General features: G+C 37.4%; 1 protein-coding gene across 9 annotated transcripts in view; it reads left to right on the top strand.

Moving 5' to 3' along the window:
• DACH1 (dachshund family transcription factor 1) overlaps positions 1 to 22,924 on the top strand; it is a 462,414-nt gene that overhangs the window by 216,355 nt on the left and 223,135 nt on the right. For 4 of the 9 annotated variants that reach the window (XM_084613154.1, XM_084613156.1, XM_084613159.1 and 1 more), the window contains exons 3-4: positions 7,638 to 7,697; positions 13,093 to 13,254. The exons of 1 other annotated variant lie outside the window; for it this stretch is intronic. In XM_084613154.1, coding sequence (XP_084469280.1) covers positions 7,638 to 7,697; positions 13,093 to 13,254 — 222 coding nt within the window. The remainder of the gene's footprint in view (positions 1 to 7,637; positions 7,698 to 13,092; positions 13,255 to 22,924) is intronic. 4 more of the 9 variants (XM_084613161.1, XM_084613160.1, XM_084613158.1 and 1 more) reach the window with 1 other exon arrangement.

Below are 22,924 nucleotides of genomic sequence, written 5' to 3'. Positions count from 1 at the left end.
TAACTCACACATTTTTCTTGCCATTTGCAAGATGTGAAAGTTTATTGAAAAGATGCATGCACTCTCTCAAACAGGGTGCTGGTATGGTCTTTGTCCTCTGTTCAGGTTGTTTCTTCCAACTAAAACCTCTGTTTTCCTGATTCAGCCTCAGCCAGCCACTCCTGTTAGAAATCCCAAACTCTTACAGACATTGGGCAATCCATTTCATAACACCAGCCAGGTTGGTTGTGATGGAAATATTGGAATATAAGATTGCTTTGTACCCAAATATTATCATTACATATTTGTACCACTCTTAACCATGTGGTTGGTTCCTCACAGATCTGATAAAGGAGTCCCTGCTCTGAGCAGTGTACAACTTGGAAGTTAGACATGATATAACTAATGAGGGAAGCCACAAATGATGGGGATGGGTCAAGAGAGCTCATGCCCAATCATTGTCTCCAATGCATATTGAAAGGGAGGAGGGAATAAAGTTGAATAATGAATAAATTTGAGAAAATCATGATCTGCTGATGGACAATTCACATATAACGAAAGAGACAAAATGAATCAAATTATTTGTTGCAAATTATGCTCCCAGTTCCACTTGTAACTAATTGAGAGATTTTTCAAAACAGTGTATGTGCAAAATGTGTACTGTCATCAGACACTGCTGCCTTCACATTCTGGCCATTGTCTGATGCTACTAACTCAGGTGAGAAGTGCTGACATCAACTCTGTTCTGATGGCTTCTATCGTCTCCAATATTGCTAGCAATGAATGTGTGATTTCTCAAAACTACACATGCATAGCATGGCATACTGGTAGTTTCCACTGCTGCCAAAAATGATCTTGTGCGCACCAATGTCCATATATTCAGCATGCTTTGTACTGGTCCATTTGTCCTTAGTGAGGTGGACCATTTCACACACAGTTATTGATTTCAAAGAGTATAATAGCTTTTTTGGAGTATTTATGATCTGTTATATAAACTTGAATTTAGTATAATATTGCACTTTTCCATAATGTCAAATGTTGTGACATGAATGCAGGAAGGAGTTAAAAATACTATTATAGGAAAAAGTTACTTCACATCTACTATAACCGATATTCAGATGTTAATGACATGTATGCATTTTAAATACCAACATTTCCCACTTCACATTTTGGTTAAGGGTCTTCAAAATTTCATTCTATAGCGATGAAGCTGTTTTAAGTTACAAAATAAGAGCATTTGGAGATCTCGGCCTATAATCATTCTATATAGAATTCTTTTTGACATAAGAGGGAGTTTTTTATGAAGCCTTTTATGATGGCAGGATCAGGTCCTCAGTCTAGAGCATATATATAGAGAGAGCTGAGGAGTAATCCCTGATAATTGTTATTTATGACAAAAAATATAGCACTATGGTATGTCGCTAAGATTATTCAAATGTTGCACTATTCATCATGGCTTACTGCTACTTTTAGTATCATTATTCCTTACACTGCAGTACAAACAAGCCAGTTTTACTAAAGTTTTAGGAGAAGATATATATATATATAATGTGCACTTGGCTAGCTGCATCATACATTTTGTAGTGGTCATTTGTTTTTTTTGTCTTCCTCTCATGCATTACTTAGTGACCAATGCCAGAGCCAAGATAATGGGCTAGATTGGATTGGACTTTGGGCTTGAATTTGGTATTCTAGTTTGCAGATGGTAAATGGGCCAGTAGGATTTTGGACTTTAGTGTGCTGTTCCACTTTGCAAAAATAAGGGTGCATAGATGGTCGAGGGTTGTCTGCAAGAAGCTACTATTTTGTCTGCCAGCATAGAACTACCTAAAGTCAGTCAATATAACACCTACTGCTTTAAAAGTTCTATCTAGTCCAGTACCTTGCCTCTGGTACTGCTCTACACATAATAGATCAGCAGAAGGTTAAAAAACAGAGGATACCCAAAGCCATAATGCAGCCAATTTACAACTCTGTAAGTGAGTGGGGAAAAAATATCTCCTGACCCTTGCAGGAGATCAGTTTATGTTCTGAAGCATGAGATTTGACTACCCTTATATCATTGTTTTAACATGTGAACATATTTTCTTGAAACAATCAATAGTTTTTCTTGTTAAATGGAATTTTCCTATAATTAAAACACTCAAGTGTATCTTGTGTATCAATACTGTAAACAGGGAGATACAAATAGTAAAGTATTGTAGCTGTAGAAATTGTCAGCATATTTTCAAGGTTCATGTCTTCTCTGGGAAGAATGATTTACTAAATACTTGCAACATTTTCTGAACTTCTTTTTGCAATTAAATTTGTAACTAAATGTTTATGGCTAGGTTTTCTACAACATTCAGTGTAACTGATCTTGAAATTATGTCAAACTCTATCGTATTTTCAGCTACACATAAATGTGACAGAAGAAGAATTGAGATGGTTCTTTAGTGATGGGTATTAATTTTTGCAGTATGTAGCCAACTTTTTGTGCTGCTAATGAATAATCTTATACAGACTTCTTTTAAAAATCCCATTAAGTAGTAGTCTGCATTTTAGTTGACTGCTGAGGATGTACTAACATGTAGCTGTGATCACATCTCATCTTAGTTGGGCATGTAACTGTTTGCATCCCTTGCTAAATCCTTGCATCCTATGCTCTTTCCATGTACCACTATTTATGAGTGAGTAATGCTGCTTTCCTTTGTTGGGAAGGGCAAGACCCTGAAGAACTTTTGCAGCTGACCGTCCTTATGCATGGTTTAACTAGAAATACTCTGTAACTTTCCTTAAAGACTAAAAAGTAGGTTTGACCCTGATTTTACGTTGTGTAGATGTGTGTGGGAGGGCTGCTATTTCAGTATGGAGCCCCATTGCATATAATGAGGCCAACTGCGTGCTACAAAATCCAGAACTGGTATGTTGTGGTCCAGAGCTAAAATCCCAGCCCTAAGTCTACCAACATTTATGCAAATAAGTAATTTAAATTTAAATGTTACACATATGAGTAGTCCCATTACAGTCAATGGGACTACTCAAGTGAATAAAGTTACTCACATATATTAAGTGTTTGTGGGATTGAGCCCATAAATTGTTGGGAGACATACTTCCACTGGGCCACCAGGCTGCCTCAGTGATATTTAGATATTAGTTAATCAAAGAACTGTGTACCATTACCCCAGGATCTGTGTCAAACTGTGGACTACGTTAAAAAAAATGACAAAAGCTCCTGGTGATTGAAAGATTGAGTATTTAGCTACATTACTGCTGTTACAGGCATGAACATGTCCTTTCAGTATTTTTGAATTGTAGCAACGTTACTATTAATTAATTATGTCTATGTAGCTAGAAATTAGACTAAAGTTAAAGAGTTTTATTAAATCCTTTTGATTTTTCTTGATCTCCTTGACTGTGTAGGTATAAATGAAATATATTTTTAAACTAGACTCAGTTAAAGAAAGTGCTGCAGTTAGTCAAATGTAAGAATGTTTTGTAATCAAGAAAATTCATTGCATGTCAATAATTTCAGTTGTATCTCTATTATGATATTCATGTTTTTAACCAGTAGTAAAAGAAAGAATAGTATGATGAAATCATGACAGAATGCACACAAAAAATCAGTGAGGAACTTCTGTTTGCAACGTTTATGGAGAAGTTGTTCCCATAAGAAATTGTTTTGTTAAATAAAAGCTATTATTGTGCTCTAACAATGCAAATGTAAAACAGAAAATTTGTCTATTAACATCACTGTGTCAATGTATAAACAGCACTTTATCTTTTTGGAAATTTTATAGAACATTTGGGTAAAGAGATTGTGGACCAGGATTCAACACCTACAAAAAACATTTTTTATATTGTTCAAAGCTAACCTTTTTTTTTTTTTTTTAAACAAAGGTTTTATCTGCACTTTTTCATCTGTTTAGAAGCATACATTTTTGGTTAAGAAATTGAAGACAATCTCTTTGTCTTTTTTCTAAGCTAGGGAGGTTGAGATAAAAAAGAATGCCTGCTTTAAAAGTCACACATGGCTGTAATTTAAGATTTTTTTTTTACTTCATTGTCCATAACAGTTGAAAGAAACCTTCAATGAAAGTTTATTAACTAGGCCAATGCCTGAGGCAATAAAGGTTCATTTATTACCAGTTTCTTGGCTGTTTTTCTTCTTCTATTTTTCAGTTAAACTCAGAGCGTAAGATAATACTTCACAAAATTAAACCTTTGACCTTCTGTAGAGTTAAGTCTCCTTTGATTAGATAAAGTAACAATTTATGGTCCGGCATGAGGTTGCACATGAAATGAATAATGCAACAGATTGAATGAGGACTGAGAATCTATTGCTTTTGAAGAGATGACTGTTGTTTAAGAGAAAAAATGTTCTCACTTAATTGTATTGTTTTGATTCTGTATGCACTTCAGCAGGATTTCAAACTGTTCTAAGAAAATTCAGTAACAATTAGGCCAACGCATCTATGCTATATTGTTTAATTCTGCCAAAAATACTTTGAACTAAAATCAAGTTCACAGATTGCAAAAAAATGTTAAAGCTGAAAACCTTCAGTATTTATTATGGTATTGTAATTGATGATTTCCCCTTCTACTTTAAGAATATAAATCAATGAAATCACAAAACTGAACAATTTTTGGGAATAACTGCCCATTGATTCTTTAAATGGAATATACTACTGATGAGGGAATGAGGTTTTCACTTTATTTGCTGAATAATTTAATTTTTCTCTGCGTAGCTCCTATTTTTAACAAATGAACAGCAAGAGCTATATAAAGATCTCAGATCAAGTAATGAAATCTTAACATTTCTATCAATTTTATTTAAAATATATATAAAGGCATGCTCTCCTGACTATTTTTAAGCAAAATTCCCTATATCCTTCTATAAGGATTTCTGGATGGGACCAAGATGGCCTTTAAAGTGGTAACTGCTCACTTCTAAATTAAAATTATCTATTTCTCTATCGTAGTATTAATTGTTTGGACACTTGATGACTGAAAGCAAAAGGAGATTTGAAACCTTGAAGCCTAGTTGTTGACATTCAACTCTTTTCTGCCTTATTTGTTTGTTTTAAATGCATTAGCCATGCATCAAAATTCATAATGCAACTTAAATATAGTTACAGGAAAAACTTGATTAGTTGTGGTTAAAAACATATGGCCCGATTCTCATCTCACTTACAGCAATTTTTTTAAGTCTGATGACTTCACTGAGTTACTTCAGTGTACACAAGTTGAGAATTGGCCTAAAATTTGTAGAATTTTAACAATTGATTGAATTACTCTAAACACTCGCTGTGGAAATTTAAGTAAGATACTAATTATTAACCTTTTAGTCATCGTTTCTCTCTAATTACTACAGCAGTCATTTTTTAACTGTTTGAAAACCGATTCTATGAGCTGTAAGAAATGTAAATCCAACAGGGGGAATGTATAGTTATAGAGTCTGATGGAGAATTCCTTGATCACTCAGAAATTGTAGTTATGGGAGTTTTGGGTGTGCAAAGACTGTTGGCTTAGGTTGGACTGATCCATAACGTTTAACAAAAATAAGAAGTGTGGATTACTCTTAAATTCCAACCAACTGTCTAAATAATTTGAAGTGAAAAAAAACTTCTGCTAACATTTAATGTATTTTAACAGAACATTTGAGTACAATCTAAGGCTTCCCATTCTGCAACCTGTTCTGTGTAGTCAGACTGTTGTCCTAGTGCGGATCCCCCATTGTTTTAAGTGTCCTCCATCACAGAACATAAGAGCCTAAGTTTCTGATTGTGCTTCATTCAAAATCAGTGGAAAAATTCCCATGTTCTTCAGTTGGGATTGGGATAATAGGTCACTTGGTACGTCTACACAGTGAGTGGCAGTGTGTCTCAGAGCCTGAGTTAATAGATTCGGGCTTGCAGGTTTGTGCTACAGCTCTGTGTAGACATTGGGACTGACTAGAATTCAGGCTCAAAATTCAGAGCCCGATCTCCAGCTCAAGCCACAATGTCTACACAGCTGTTTTTAGCATTGTAGCACAAGCCCTGAGAGGCCAAGTCTGTTGACCCAGGCTCTGAGGCTTGTTGTTATAGGCTGCTGCTCACTGCGTAGATGTATCCTTAGAGCCTCAACCTGCACCACTGAAGTCAATGGGAGCTTTGCCATTAACTACAGTAAGCTCAGGATCAAGCCCATAGACTTAAGTCCTGCATTTCCTCCTGAGGCAAAACTACCACTGTGCCTGACTACCGCCTACATGATCAAGTCCAAAATTAGGTCAAGAAAAGACATTAATTATTTCCAAGTCAGTGCAGCTGAAATAAACTTAAAGAAAAAGGATTAAGTATTAATTTGAAATACTGAAAAGGCTTCTAGCAGAACTTAGAAAAAATTTGGATTTCTTCCCACAAGATAGATAAAATATTTCTGTATGCTGAAATGAACTTTCCAGCAAATAGAGGAAATGAAATGTAACACCAGCCATTGACAATTTTTTTTTAGCTTTTTCCTTGTTCTGTGTTGCCCAAGGTGAGATGGCATGAAAATGCTAAAAAAACCAAACCGAACCCTACAAAAATTGGATGTAAACTAAAAAACAAACAAACCACAAACCCCCAAAAGAAACCTTTTGAATTAGCAAATTGAAAGGGTCATGTAATAAAGAAGCAGGGCCAGCTCCAGGCACCAGTGAACCCAGCAGGTGCCTAGGGCGGCAAATGTAAAGGGGTGGCAGGAGGTTGGGCTCGGCGGCAATTCGGCAGTGCGGACGTGACATTTCTTCGGTCGCCGGTGGCAATTTGGCGGCCGCACCATCACTCCGCCTCCGTGTTCGGCGGGTGGAGCCAGCCCTGTAAAGAAGAGACACCAACAATTACACAATTCATTTACCTGTCTTGTATAACAGAAACAGTATTTCAGTATGATTCTGTAAACTTCCATAAACAAATCTGTATTGCTGTGCTGTATGTCTGTTTGAGTCAGTTGTCAGTTATTACTTTACGGCTTGACTCTGGAATCCTTAGTCACCCAAACGGTATTGCCACTAGTAGTCCCACTGAGTTTGCTGGAAGTATGTGTGCGAAGACTACTCAGATGAATACGAGTATACTGAATGTGCGGTATGCCCAAGCAACAGTGTGTGTATATGTGTGTACATACAGCCCTGGTATTTTTTTACTGATTTGATTGGTTAATAACTGCTCACATTGCCAAAACTAGAATTTGAATAAATCCTTCCTAAGCAGGTAGGAGCACATGTGGGAGGACAGTAGCTTGTGTCAGACATCATCACTGGTATCAACTTGGATACTCTTGAATAAACTTGCCAGCACAGTTGCCAACCTTCACGCGGTAAATAAGCACCCCAACTTTCACAATAAGCCAAAAAACAGGCTAATCCCATTTCAAAACAAGGCCAAAACAAGCCAATCCCTAAGAACCCCAATACTTTATGTGACTAGATACCCCCGGCATGCAGTCTAGGACTGTGGTGGGCCCTCTGTGCACCCCTGACTCCCTCCCCCCCTTGCCCCTGCTTGCCAGGAGCCAATCAAAAAAAGAAGCAACAAGCTACAACAAGCAACAAGCTACAAGCCCAACAAGCTAAAAGCCAAAAACTAGCCAACAACCAACTCACAAGCCAGTTAAATCAAACAAGCCCAATTTCTGCATTTTTTTCACAGGTTTGGGATGTCTGCTTGCCAGCACAGTGGGCTGTTCTCCTGAGCATCTTGCTAGAGAAGGTAAACTGCATTTCCAAGGTCTCCTGCCAGGAAGAAGTGATTCTGAAGGCTTTGGCTTGGTTCATTCATTTCTGGCCCTGGAGTCCCACATGTAATAGGCCAAAATCTGGTCTCGTTTACACCCATGAAACTCTGCTGACTTCTGTGGAGTTGCCTGGGTGTAAATGAGACTAGAATTTGGCAGGAAAATGCTGCTGATTATATTTGGTAAAAGCACTAAAAAGCACCTTGGTTAAGATATTGAACAGCTACAAAGACCCAGCAGGCCAAAGCGGCCGAGCTGTTGCACAGCACACCAAACCCCTAAAGCCCCAAGTACTGACAAATGCTGAGCACCAGACTGTGGAATATGCTGTGACTCCATGGCTTCCTTTTTACTGAGCTGAAAACTGAGCTTTCACTAAGTGATACTTTTCCTTTTTACCCAATGACAAAACATGTCTCTTGCAACCTGGTACCAATCCTGCATGTCAAATGCATCTTTTCCAGCTCTGTGCTTGAATTTTGAAAAAAAACAAACAAAAAACGAAGTACTCCGATACTGCTCCCTATAAAACCTTAGTGACTGTCTGAATTGTTCCATAACCTTTGCTTATAAGAGCCATGTGCCAAATATGACTATTTAAATTCCTGCACCTTCCCCTTTTGTCCAGTCCTGTGAATTGCTGTTCTAAACCAGCTAGGAACACTGAGGGAGATTATAATGTGTTCCCCCAGAAACCAGGAAATGGCAATTATTTCTTCCAAGGATGGTTTAATTAGTTAATAATACAAATAAATATTGCAGCTAATTTCTCAGTTTCCAGCCCTCTTTACCCCACTTAGGTAAGAGATTTTCCAAATAACCTTGGCATCAGTATGGATTAAAAATTAAAATTGCATTTAAATTTATTATTATGTTTTTAAAACACATTGCATAATTATGACAGCAATTACAAACTGTATAATTATTGGAATGTATCTCTTTCCAAATATGCTTATTTTAAAATATGTATGATTGCAAGAACATAAAATTGTACTGATGATCAGCATTTGAGTGGCAGAAAGGAGAAGGGCTTTGTAGAAAGAGATCATTCACACTGTTTCTTTTGGTGGTCTGCTTCTAGCCGAAGTTAAGTCGTGAGTTCCTACTGAGGCTTGCAGAGCTTTCAATTGAGTTATAATTCAAGCTCACACAGCTCTTACACGACACCTTGAACAGACTTTTGCAGATGAGTCTATAGGAACTGTCAGTGGCAAGGAGATTACTTCAGGACCATGATTGTTGAATTGAACTTTACTTTTTGATGTTTTGCTTTTTGAATTAAATTGTTGGACAAGATTAATTGCACACAGTGAGAGCTTTAAATGAATAGCTGTGTAAAGCATTAAACTTCTAAGTATGTCTCATGGGAAAAAAAAGCTAGAAGGTTTAAATGAATAAATGTGTTTAATGCATAAAATGTCTAGGCTAATTTTTTAATTCCTTTACTAACATCTTTTATTGAAAAAAACATACTTTATTCATCCATCTTAGTTATATTGCTGTGGTTGTGGTAATTTAATATTCCTGCTCCTTGCTAATCTTCTGGTTCAACAGAAGTAAACAATAGGTTTCATAAATTAAAAATACGCTCTTCAAAACATGCTTCTAAAGATAAAAAACAAGGCTGTAAACATTTATGACTGAAACAAACTAGATTGTTCAAATCCTGCCATGATGTATCATGTATATCAATATGGCACTGATATCAGTTAGAATGCAAACAAGGTTTTAAATGATGTCCCCCTTCATTTCAGCTGGAGAATCCGCTTTACACCATCTGCCTATCAGATGGTTAGGAAGCAGGACTGCGTATTAATGCCACATGTTCGATTTTCCTCCCTCTTGTAATGGTTAGATTCATATTGCTAATAGCTGTGCATGAGCACTGTCGATGAAATTTGTGTGACGGTGGAGTGATGAGATAGTTATAAAGCTGCCTGTCTTACAGAATAATCAGCAGGAAGAATGCCAGACATAAACAGCTTATCAATTTTAGAATATTAATGATAACTACCATGGACTGGAGTCTACTGAGTATTTTGACATGTTTCTTTAACTTTTCAAACAAATATTAACAGAGAGTAAAGTAACTTATTATCTGAGCTATTGAATATCCAGTATAGTTCTTTTCCATTTTAAATTGCCTTTAAAGGTGACATTTGGTCATCTAATTTTCAGAGATGCAGTTTGCATAATGAAAAATGCGAAAGTACTATACTGTACTATTACTTTAATCTCTGCATGGCTAGGAAATTCCCAGGCAGCTTGATGTAAGAGAGTAGTGATACTCAACAGTGTTTAGTTTGGTGGGGGGTGGGGAGAGTTAAACTATGATTTAAGACATTTCTTGACTCAGCTTGAATCATATTTTCAGAGCTTCAAAGAATGGAATAGTAGCTGCTATTTTGCGGAATTGTGCTCTCTGCCCTTTACAGTACATTTGAGAGTCCTCTCTGGAGAGGACTTGAGATAAATAGGGCCCTCTGTTGGGGAGAGACCTTGTCTTGTAACTGTGGTCAGAATACATCATGCTGCAGATGGCTGGCTCAGGATCGTGCATGCCACTTATGTCCCATATTGTGGTTATGAAAGGTGTGGAGAGCAGAGTGACACACAGGAGTAGTTGTGCTAGCGTGGAATTATTTAGGGGACAGACTGTGCTGCAGTCTTGAGCATTGTCCCCAACTTAGTGGATCCCCCCCACCATCTGAATCCTGTGCATTCATCTGCACTAACCTGTTATTTCAAGGTTTACATGGATGAAATGAATTTGACTCGGTAGCAGGTTCACGCTTTAAATTAGCAAAATGTTCCTGTTTCAGTCAGCTGTGCAAGAGGGAGAATGAATATAGGAGTTCAATTCCTCTCTTTATTTTTTTTTTTCCTTTTTAAGAGAAAAATATTACCACAAGCAGAGTTTTGGTAATGGCAGTTTAACAGCTCAACAGCATGTGTTTGAGATTTCTAGTCCTCATACAAAAGCCTTGGCCAACTCTAGAGAATAGCATTGGAAGAGAATAGGGTTGTATATTGGGGTATTCCGATGCAAAAGAAAGTTTATATTCATTAGGTATGCTGTATTTGGACATTTCTGGTAAAGGATCATTCTTTAAAGACGCTAGCTATAGCTTGACAATGGTATTAAGAAAAAGGAAGCATAGGATACTGTGCTGTATAACAAACACAGGATACAAATGTAAGTTCAGAGATGCATCATCTCTTTTCTCTGGCTTAATTTAGGAACCCCTAACCAAATCTGCATAATGCATATCATCATATCCTTCCCCTAAGATAAAAATATCATTGAAAAGCATCTATGTTATTGTATTAGTCAGATCTGAATATGCAAGCTTCATAATAGTAGTAAATATTAAAATAGGTTTATGTCTGTTCACCTTGTTCTTTGATATTTGACTTTTGAACCCTTTCCTACTGCCTAAATAGCAATTTTGTAACTAACATTGGTATAACTGTACAGAAAGTAATTATGGTGTAATTTATAATTTCAGCAACACTTGGAGGCATTAAAGGTTTGTCAGGAAATTAGGGCTAGCCACAATCTGGCCCTCAGTTACATGCAGTGGAATAAGAGTTAAGGCAATCTAGAGCCCTAGACACAGTATGACACAGGGCACTCATGGTCCTGGCTCCTATTATGTCCCCATCCCCCAATCTGAAGAGGCAGGGGCAGCGACATGGGATCACTTCCTCTCTCATTCCAGCAGATCCAGCAGGCTCCCGCTTGGCCTATTAACCCAGGTGTGGCTATAGGGGTTCCCTTCTTCCCACCGAGGAGGCAGGAGACCCCTCATCAGAAACAGCAGTGGTGGCAGCAGGGGGTTCTCCAATATTTACTTCAGCAGGCAGGGGTTATCTGCTTGCTTGGGCAGGTAGGCTGGGCTTCTACTGCACTCTTCTCCTCTGGCCACACAGATCCCTCCGCTGGGGTGGTGGTGCTGCCCCCCGACCCTCCCGCCCAGAGTAGTGAGTTGTAGAGTTAACTACCTTTTGAGGTGTGTGAAGCAGTTCACACCTCAGAGAAATAGTTTAAGGCTGTCTGCAGATTCAGGCAAACATCACTGTACTAGTTAAACTTGGATGCTTTTCTTTGCATCCAGGAGGGCTCGAAACTTACTTAAAAAGAACAACTGAGATTTTGCCCTCATCACTTGTTTCCAGGTGCTGGGACGCTAAGCCCAACCCTGTAGTACCTTTGCTTTGCTAAGGGGGAGTAAGACCCCCATCTCTGCCTATTAGATCCAGGGTGGGGTTGGGAGGAACCACATACATGGAGAGAGGTAAGAAGTGGACAGATCTGTGCCTCCCACCACTCTCCAACACACTACACAGAAGAAGAGGGTTGTTGAAAAAGAACTGTGAGCATACTGCCATTGGTAGAGGCTGTGGCAAAATTCTGCCTTTGCAGAAGCAAGAGGGGAACAGGAGAGGAACTGTGAGTCTGTGAATTAAAATTTCTCCCCTTGGCTTCTCATGGCTTGATGCAGCTACGCACTGCCTCATACTCAGGGCACTGGATGAAGGCGGAATGTGGTGTGATGAAAGCAAATTGGGCAGTTCTACCAATCATACCAACTCATCCCCAGTATCAGTACCAGCTCATTATTACAATATAGTGTTTCACAAATATAGCTGAATGCAGAGATTTAGTCTGGAGATGGAGAATTTGTGATAGGAGGTGTAGAACTTGGGTTGTAGGAGGGTGGTTGGGAATTAAAGGAGTTACACACTTTGTGTGTGGTATCTTTGGAAGAGGCCTTGAAGTCTAAACCTGCTTGTAGGATTGTAAATAATTATATAGATATATTTTCCCTATGATCTACATAGCTAACCTTTCCTTTAAGAAAGCTATGGCTGTTTTAGTATGACCCATTTATACTGCTAGAGTAATTTGGAATTTTATGTGAGCTCAGGGAGAATGGCTTAATTGTGAATATAACTTATTAGTTATGTATATGCTATTCAAACTCTATGGCCCTGATTTTTAGCTTGTCCTCCAATGTTTCAAGTGTAGTTTTGTATTCACAGTTTATTGTAGGTATATTTATTTACACCCACATTTGCACTTAAATACATGGTTTGCTGGCAAAGCTAGGCTTCTAAATGAGTATGTTTGTAGCTGCAGTTGTATTTGTGAATTCATGTGTATATAAGTAACTATTTGCATAGTATGTTATGCATTTTACATTAAAAAGTAAACAATCTCCCAAGCAAATAAGGATGAATATTATTCAGTATTATTCTCTGCTAATTATGTAGTAAATGATGAAGGAAGAGTAACAGTTTCAAGCCCAACACTAATGAAGAGTCATAGTATAATGTATATTAAGTTTCATTCATATTTCTTTGTAGGTCTGACAGCAGCAGCTGCAGCAGCAGCAGCTGCTACCAATGCAGCCATAGCAGAAGCAATGAAAGTGAAAAAAATCAAATTAGAAGCTATGTCCAACTATCATGCCAGTAATAACCAACATGGAGCAGAATCTGAAAATGGAGATCTGAATTCAAGTGTTGGTAAGTTTCGGAAGTCAACATTACATACATACATGCCAGTAATGTATCAATATCTTACTACAATGATACCCTTCCCCTCACCCCCGGACCATTAAACCTTCTTTGATTTTGGAAAGAACTGGCACATTTGCAGGCCACTTTTGTAGCTGACCTTTACAGGAGCATTCAGCATTGTTGTTACTATTATAAGAACATCCTTTCCTTTGTAGGATGCTACTTCAGACCCCAGTTAATATTTTCCATGAAAGAAAGCAGTTTGATTGCTAAGAGTTCATTTTTCAAAGTACAGGTATGGTGACAGATGAAGGTGTCAGAGGGAAATTTAACCATGTCTCCTACTCACTCTATTGGGTATTGACTTTAGGTAATTCAGAACAGTTGCTTGGAAGCAAAATATTTCACAAATTCAGGTGCCCTGTGATAAAAGGAAAACATACATACACAATAAATTATTACCATGCTTTACAATTACTCTCCTATTTTAATAAACACATTCTTAAAATGTTGTTTACTGTGTTTTTTTCTGTTTCTTAAACAATTATCAGCAACTCCTGTTCTTTCGAAAAAGGAATTCTTCCAATACATTATATGCATTTCTCTGGCGAGTTTGTTTTGATAAAACACACTTCAAAGCTAGACCAACTTCTTTTGTTGACTAAATCATATGCATATCTCTTCAATAAAATGGTTTGTTATACCTTTTTATTGGACTGACTCCCTTTATCACATTGAGACAGTACTAACAAGATAACTCAGCAGTAGTAATTCAGTGATTAAAATGTGCGTTCAGAATACTGTACTCAGGATAAGCATATATAGAAATAAAATGGCTCTCGATGGTTCAGTACATTCCTTTCCCCTACCCGTAGTCATCATACCTTTTGAGATTACTCTTAAGGATAAATAGGTGTCTATTTTCCTTCACTAACTATAAATAAAAGTGGCTGCTTACCAGATCAAGAGTCTTTTGAAGAGCCTAGGGAAGCCCACAAGAGCCAATGGGCTAGACTTTTCTCCCATCTCCAGCCAACGGGAAGGTGGTGGACCCGAGGCGGGAGCATCCAGCCATACATGCTTTCTCATATTCCCTCTTTCTGTATGGCATACTTCCACTGCAGATGGATCAAAGCTCACCCCCTGTTGATTTCAGGGGAGGGGCATTTCTTTCATTAAAAATAAAAGTAGGTGACTACTCTTTCTGTATATTTCTGCATGTACTTATAGTCTACATATACAAATATAGATAGAATGTGGACTGGAGGGCCAAAACACTCTGGCCATGTTTTTTTTTTTAAACAACAACAACAAACTGTATACTTGAAAATTCCTATCAAGAGAGTGCCAGTTTTTTTAAATAAAGAACTGCTCTAGGAGTAGAGAAAAACCACCACAGCACTTTGGAAAGCTTCTCCAGTGACAGTGAAGAAGGAGGCTCCAACTAGTGTGCTAGCCACTGAAATACCAGCAATTACCAAAACTGTAAGGAGGGGAAAAAACAACCTGTCTTCTTGGCAGGATGTCAGGGGTGAGTAAGAGGAAGGCAGTAACAGAAATCTGAGAGCAGGGGAGATACAACAGTGAACTGGGGAGAGCAGGTGGCCCTCAGAGAAGCAGAGGAAAAATGGGGCAGTGAGGAAGAATGTGAGGGTAGCATTACCAGCTGGCAGGATGAAGAGGCAGTAACAGATGTAGAAACATGTGTGGATCTTGAATGCAGGACTCAGATGCATTCATTATATGAAGTAATACGTTCAAATATTATGCTATGGGATTAATCCTGTTTAGCAGTTCTAGAGACGAAGTTCTTGTATGCCTATGGCACTGTAGAAGTTAGTAATAGTGAACAAAGTAAACAGAATACATCTTCTCTCGGACAACAGTTGAGGAGACGATTCTGGATTTAAAAAATGAATTTTTATACCTAAAACCTAGCAAATATGGAAGCAAAATTTATAGACTTTTAGTATGATAATCAAAAGTGATCAATTCATAAGTATAGTCAAGTTATTTCTGTAGTAAATATGTACTACTATATATATAAAGCAGACGTGGCCAAACTTACTAATCCTCCCAGATGCATATGATAATCTTCAGAAGTTCAAGAGACGGGCACTTCTCCTCGAGGCTTCTGCCCTGCTGCAAAGTGATGGGGCTCGGTGCTACAGCCCCGCGGGAGGCTCCTGCCAGTGCTTAGGGTTTCAGTAAGATGTGTGGGTTACACTTACTAGCCACTCAGCATTACCTAAGTACTGAATGAAACCTTGTTGCAATGAATAGTAACATTCTAATTTCTCCCATGTATTCAAGAAAATCTCTGTGAGTGCATTATGCCTGTTTGGGTTATACTATCATCTGCTATATTATAATTGCTCAGGGCCTCTTGGTTCAGGACTGTGTTTACTGTTTAGCATGGCTTACCTAGTATATAGCGTCATACACACTTACGGATGTATAGAAATAAAAACTAATAATTATACTAGATCAATCAGTTACAGATAAAAAAATCTCTAACTAGGTCATCAGAATAAACCATAATGGCTTAAAAATAGCCATTATACTCTTGTGTCAGTGATAGTTGCACTGGCCTGATGGATGCTCCTAGATGGATACTATGCTAAGAAATATCAAGCAGGCTTTGACAGAACTATTATAACTACTGAGGGAAACTTTTTGAGGCACAAATGGAAGGCAGTAGCCTAACTCAGATTGACTGTCAGTGGGATTAGGTGCCTAGTTGCCATGTGTGCCTTTGAAAATCTCCCCCATTATAACCAGAACCTGTATTTTAAAATGTTATCATGACATATCTAGTCAATATTTTGTTTATCTAGACATCTGGAACTAATTAAGAGTATTAGATACATACAGTATTAGTGAGTTACAATATATGTGGTTGAACTTGCATTTTAAACATATTATTGAGGGCTGGGGGGGGGGGAAGGGATAAAAGATGAATAAAAATAATTTGATCACAGTCTACATTTTAAGTGTATATGATGCACCTGACTAAACACATATAAAAGCAAGAAAATTCAGAGTTAAAGCACTAAACAAAGTAACTTATTCCATTATATTGTCTATTATAGCATATTTAATATACTGTACTCTCAGGATTCTCAGGCTCCTACAGTACCTATGCAAAGTAAGCAAAATGAAGCATGAAGTCCCAATTTGAATTGTTAGTTTTAGTTTGGAATTGTCTTGCTTTATTGGTTTTAATCAGACACTTTATATGACTTATAAAAGTCATTTTTGTGGCTGAATATTTTGCAGTTATCCACAGCACTACACAAATTTATTAACTGGTCCTTTGAAACAATGGCCAAAAGGCTAACAAGTAAAAAATTAAAGGAAGTCAATGATACTAATAAGTAATTATTTTATATCCTTCAGTTTTACATGGTAACCTTGAGCTTGCATCCTCCCACCAGAATTGTCATTTTAGGAGAAAAAATAAGGAACCATGGAGGAATCAAAGTGAGGTATTAGCACACTGAGTAAAATATATGGCAGCTACGCCTTTCTCCCCCATCCACAATCAATTGGATTCTTTTAGTTTAATATTTACTTGCTAAGATGAGATGCTAGTCTGCATGGTGATAAACAGTCTGCTACTGGCATCTGAAGGTGACCTGTCAGTTCATATGGACAAATCTCCTGCTTACTGAAATGTACAAAATAAATCATTAAAGCAGGCAGGTGCTCATTCCCAGATTTAAATCACCATAGATTTATGATTTGAATTAATGCTTCATTTGGTCATAGAAATAGATGCTGAGACAAATGATATGCAGTGGTTGGAGTTTCCATACTGTAGCCATCCTAATATTGATTACTGAGATGTCTTTGCAATCTCTTGTTTATATCAAGTACTGTCTTGTGACAGGGTGGCTGATATGAGCTACATTGCAGATAAGAAGGAAAAATGTCCTGGATTCTTTTCAGTGGCAACTCTAGACACAACATGCAGGCCAGATAATTTTTTGTTTGTTTGTTTAAAGAACTATCTATGTAAACCAACATTCAAAACTCTACTGCTTCTAGGATTATGCTCTTATAAATGCAGGATTAAAAGAAGAAAAATTACAAGGTCAAACATTAAATTGACTTGACATGGGTTTTTTTTCTGTTTGTTTGCTATATGAACGTATCTTCTATTATTATGATCAGTAATAATTTTATTTTAATGCAAGTAAATTATGTACAGATTCTGTATTTGAGTTTTATACTCCAAAAATATAAGTACAGTAAGCATCTCAGTTGTTTCACTGTTTTTAAACACTTAACTGTGATTACTGTAGTACTTCATTAACAAAGAGGAGCAAAAGGAATGAAATTTTTACAGGTAAATACATTTTAAATCATTCCTCTGAGCTAGCCTCAAATTACTGTAAATTAGTAGGAAAAGTCCCTGTAATTTTGCTTCCCTTAGCATTTTATATGCTTAAAATACTATGTACACAGTTTAAGGAATACTCCAAGGATTTGAGAGGACCTTTGCCACTAGCTAATATCTGACTCATGGAACTTGTAAACAGCTATCAACAATAGTAAATTGCTTTCTTAGTAGGAAATGAGTTCATATCTATTCAAAAAGTGATCTCAAAACAGATGTCCCAAGAAAATGTCATTGTTTAAACTATATCATACCAAAAAACCTGCTATTATTTCTTTAAGGAAATGAAGCAATCATAAAGACTTTGGTGTTTTCTGTTTCTAAACACAATTAGGAAATACAAGACAGTATTTTACACTTAGCTAGCACAATAATCCATAAACAACCACAAAATATGTTGAAAAGTAAGAGGGGCTCTTGACATTTTAGGCTTCCTTTTTATCCACATTAGCTTACAACATTAAAACTCTGAGACACATGTAAGGAAAGCCAAGATCTGTTGCCTGAAATTAACGGTTGCCTTGCTTAACATTATCCCTTCCCTTCTCCAAAAAGGGTAGAAAAGACATTGAGATGAAATTATTTTTCTCTAGTGACCTCTCCCAATAATAGAACTGTGTAAAATGCGGTCATTTCCTTTCTCTAAACACACGTCTATTCTGAAGGAAAGAATTACTTTTATGGTTTCAGGAAAAAGTCTTGGAGACCTTGAGAAAGCAAATAAAAGGAAACAGAGAATGCAGGCCACTGAGCACAGCTCTGCAGTTGCACATCTGATTCTCTGCCTTGGCAATGTTAATGAACCTCAAATCCTCTCTATAATTAGATGAGGGAATTGCTTATATTTTCAAACAGATGATGCTGCTATAATGAAACGATTGACAGGGAACTTAAGAGTGTCTACAGTAGTCATTTGGTTTCTGATTTTTTTTTTTTAAGTTTAAAAAGAAGATTGGCTGTAGACACAGGTCCTGGGAGAGGTAGTAATTTACAAAGAATGCTATGACAGGTGTCTTTGTACAGTGAGGAAATAAAATGGAAGAGAGAGGAATGATGGGCAGGTATAGCAATTTTTGGGGAAGGAGGTGTCCTATGCTTATTCTGCTCGGGTTCTTTAAAAGGGGCCGAGACTCAAGAGATGGATCCGGATTGAGTGCACAGCTGTAACTGCTGATGAGCTAATTGCTCCTTATCTCTCAGCCCCATTCATCTTCATTTTTTACCAATTACCGAGAATTATCTGTGTTCTCAGTTGGATATGAGAGTTAATCCTTTTTGGTTAAGCTGGCAGTACTGTGAGCAGATTCCAAATTGTAGGGTGAAAAAGCCAGAGCAAGCTTGTTCTAAAGCTGTCTCCAGTTCAATGACAGTATCACTAGTTCATAAGAATTTTTCTATTTCTTAACAGTTTAAACACTGGCAGATTTTTTTTTCCTTTTTATATTTTTATTAATATATATATTTTCTGCTGTGTTTAGTGTAAGCCTTAAATACATTTCCCAGGTGGACAGAAGTTTAAATGATTTCTAAAAACTATACATTTGCAAAGTTGAAAACCTGACAAATACAATTTCAGAAAGAAAATATCTCCCATAGTGTTGCAATGTGTTGAAATATGTGATACATAAGAATCACCCTATACTCTAAAGTTTTAGAAACAGGACCATACCTATAAAATTGCTTCAGTGCCATAGGATATCATGAGTGCTTGGCAATGATATGTCTCTACTTCTGTAAACCTCTTTGATGAAAAGTGCTGTCTAGGTGCTAGCAAAGGGATAGTCATATAGCCCTAAGGACATACATTAGATGTTGAACACATCACATTTCAAGTTAAAAGGAATGCTTTCATAAAGCTGTTCCCTGGGAATGCACAGAGGTACCAGAAACAGATCATTTAGTGGCAGCCAGGCCACTAGACATTATCTTTTGTCTTAAAAGGCAATACTGTGGAAAAAATGAATCGTCATATTGAATGTCAAGCCTTAAAAGGAGTGTTAATCTGCTCGTGCAGGACATTCAAAATAGTCATGGGTTTCCTAATATTTCAGGATCTGCTTCCTGTGCCTTTCACTATGACTCTTGAAGTTGCTAAACAAGACAGACAGTCTGATGTGTTAAACTTAACAGCAATTAGCAAATTTATGAAAGGATTAGCAGAGCCTCAGTGCTTTCACACGGGACAGTCAATAATATTAAAAAGGTGAGACCCTTAAGTACTTAATGCCAGCAGTTGGGATTTCCTGAAAGAAGACATGAACGAGTTAATAGTTCTTGCCCAAAGCTGTGACACAGAAGGGACAAAATTGTGGCTGAGACGCAATGAAAACAGAAATAAACAGCAATCCTGTGTTGAAAACAGTTGATGAAAATTTCATAGTGTCACCCAGAAGACTATTTACAAGTCAACTTTGCATTTTAAGCTTTGTTCTTATTCTGTATCCGTAAATATATATCAGTCCTCAAAGAGCACGTGTACCTGTGTGGGTTACTGTAAGTGGTAACATGTTTCAAAAGATGTAGAAGCAGAAGCCACTAAATTAAAATTGTCTTCCTCTACCACACAGCTGTCCTTAGTTCATTTAAAAATACTCCGGGAGTGAGTAAAAATATTTTGAAGACGTGTCGTTTCTTGCCAATAAGAAAAAAAAAGTAATTTATGTCGTTGAATTGTATTTGTATTATTTCTAACTCCATCCAAAGACTCTATAAATAATTAGGTAATTTTCATTTTGCACATTTTCACTATACATTTCCTATTGTTACAGCAATTTTAGTCATTTCCCTATTTATAAAGAAGCTTGGAATCATCATTTGAAAATGTTAAGCTACCAACTTGCTTTTGCTTCAATATTATTTATTGCCACAAATGACTGGATAATTAAGTAAACATGAACAACAAGGAGTCTGGTGGCTCCTTAAAGATTAACAGATTTATTTGGGCATAAGCTTTTGTGGGTAAAACACCACTTCTTCAGATGCATGGAGATCTTTTGAGCATGCCGTATTAAGAAATTTAAGTTGAATAATTGTATTTGCTAAATCTTCCTATAGTTTGTGATCATGGTTCACAAATCTGAGGTAGGAAATGTATCTGAAATAATAAGACACTAAACGGCATGATTATTAGTTTCCAGAAAATAACATGTATTTTTAGGGTAGGTGACCAATGATGAATTAGCTTCATAAAAATATACTTCTCTTGTGAGTTTGAGACTTGTAAACATGCTACACATATATGTCCAAAAACTATAATTTAAATATAATACTGAAGAAATATAGAATTAAAGTATTCTTTCATAAATAGCAAAATGAGCAGAAATATCTTTCTACATGATTAAAAACGTAATATCAAATAAAACTACACACTTTCTCCTTGCTGTGTGCCATGACCAAAATGGTGCTGAATAAAACACATAGCGCCTGACTGGGCTTGAAGGCGACTTTATTAAGCATAAAACTCCAACATCTTAATTAAATCTGCATAGCCTCAGCACACCTAAAAGCACCCCAGTGCTTGTCTAACCAGGGAATGGTCACTGAAACAACAATTCTTCCCAGCTGCCCTAAGTGAATGGAAAGAATCAGATACTATGGCAAGAATACCACAGATCTGTTCCCAGTTATAAGACCTGTTCCCACCAGGGATGTCGGTGGTATCTTGCTCTATCCCTTTTTCCTAGTCCAAGCTTGGAATTTGGGATTCAGTTCTCAGATAATCAATTTTATGACAAATCAGGATAGCTAGATGTCTTGTCTCTGATCAGAACCTAAAATAACTACTTATATGTAGACAAACATTCAGTAGTAATGCCCACTTATATGCACAGAATAAGGCAAACAACAACAACAACAAAAAAAACCTGAGCAGAAATGGGCAATTTTACACAGTGGGAAAAGTTCCTTCCTATTTCCATATATGCTCTGCAACCCAGTGATGATCAAAAAGCCCAGTCTTTCCCTTGTCGCATGTCTCTATATAAAACCAATCAACCAATCCCAATTCTAATGGTCCTAAATCCAAGCAGGCAAACCCACAGATGAGAAATAAGATGGAATGTAGTGAGATTGAAGATCTTCTCTTTTTGACAATTCATCATGTGTACAATCCAAATACACCTCTGATCACACTGCCCTCTGGGTTAGTCTTGTGAGGAGGTCAACTTTAAATTTGCCAGTTGTACACTCATGTAGAGCCTGACAAATCAGCCCATGCCTGATGTGCAGCCAGAATGAGACTCTCTCCAAGTACCGGAGATCCCTGGGAGGACCACAGCAATATAGTCCTGTAGCATGATGCCTGTATTTGGAATCAGCCTTTGTACCAGATGACTGGAAGGTACTAATGCAGTGCCGATTTTTTAAAAAAGGATCTGGAGGAGATCCTGGCAATTACAGACCAGTGGGGGAAACTGAAGTAAAGAACAGAATTATCAGTCACATAGATAAGCACTATTTGTTGGGGAAGAGTCAACATGGCATTTGTAAAGGGAATTCATGCCTCACTAATCTTAATGAATTCTTCGAGGGAGTTAGCAAGCACATGGATTAGGATGATCCAGTCAATATAATGTACTTGGATTTTCAGAAAGCCTTTGACAAGGTTCCTCACCAACGGCTCTTAAGGAAACTAAGTAGCCATGAGATAACAGGGAAGGTCCTCTCATGGATCAATAACTTGTTGAAAGATAGGAAACAGAAGGTAGGAATAAATGGTCAGTTTTCACAATGGAGAGAGGTAAATAGCAGGGTCCCCCAAAGCACTGGAACCTGTGCTGTTCAATGTATTCATAAATGATCTGGAAAAGGGAGAGAGCAGTGTAATGGCAAATTTATTCAAGATCGTTAAGTCCAAAGCAGAGTCTGAGGAGTTACAGAGGAGGGGGAGGGATAGCTCAGTGGTTTGAGCATTGGCCTGCTAAACCCAGGGTTGTGAGTTCAATCCTTGAGGGTTCCATTTAGGGAACTGCGGCAAAAATTGGGATTGGTCCTGCTTTGAGCAGGGGGTTGGACTAGATGACCTCCTGAGGTCCCTTCCAACCCTGATATTCTATGATTCTATGATCTTACTAAACTGGGTGACTGGGCAACAAAATGGCAGATGAAATTCTATATTGATAAGTGGAAAGTAATGCATATTGGAAAAAAAATAATCTCAACTGCACATATATAGTGATGGGTTCTAAAGTAGCTGGTAATACTCAAGAAAGAGATCTTGGAGTCACTGTGCATAGTCCTCTGAAAATGTCCAATCAATGCACAACAGAGATCAAA

The sequence above is a fragment of the Lepidochelys olivacea genome (assembly GCF_965140295.1).
Source record: "Lepidochelys olivacea isolate rLepOli2 genome assembly, chromosome: 1".
In the NCBI taxonomy this organism is placed as follows: Eukaryota; Metazoa; Chordata; order Testudines; family Cheloniidae; genus Lepidochelys; species Lepidochelys olivacea.
The sequence above is the reverse complement of the archived record's forward strand: the minus strand, read 5'-3'. Positions and strand labels throughout refer to the sequence as shown.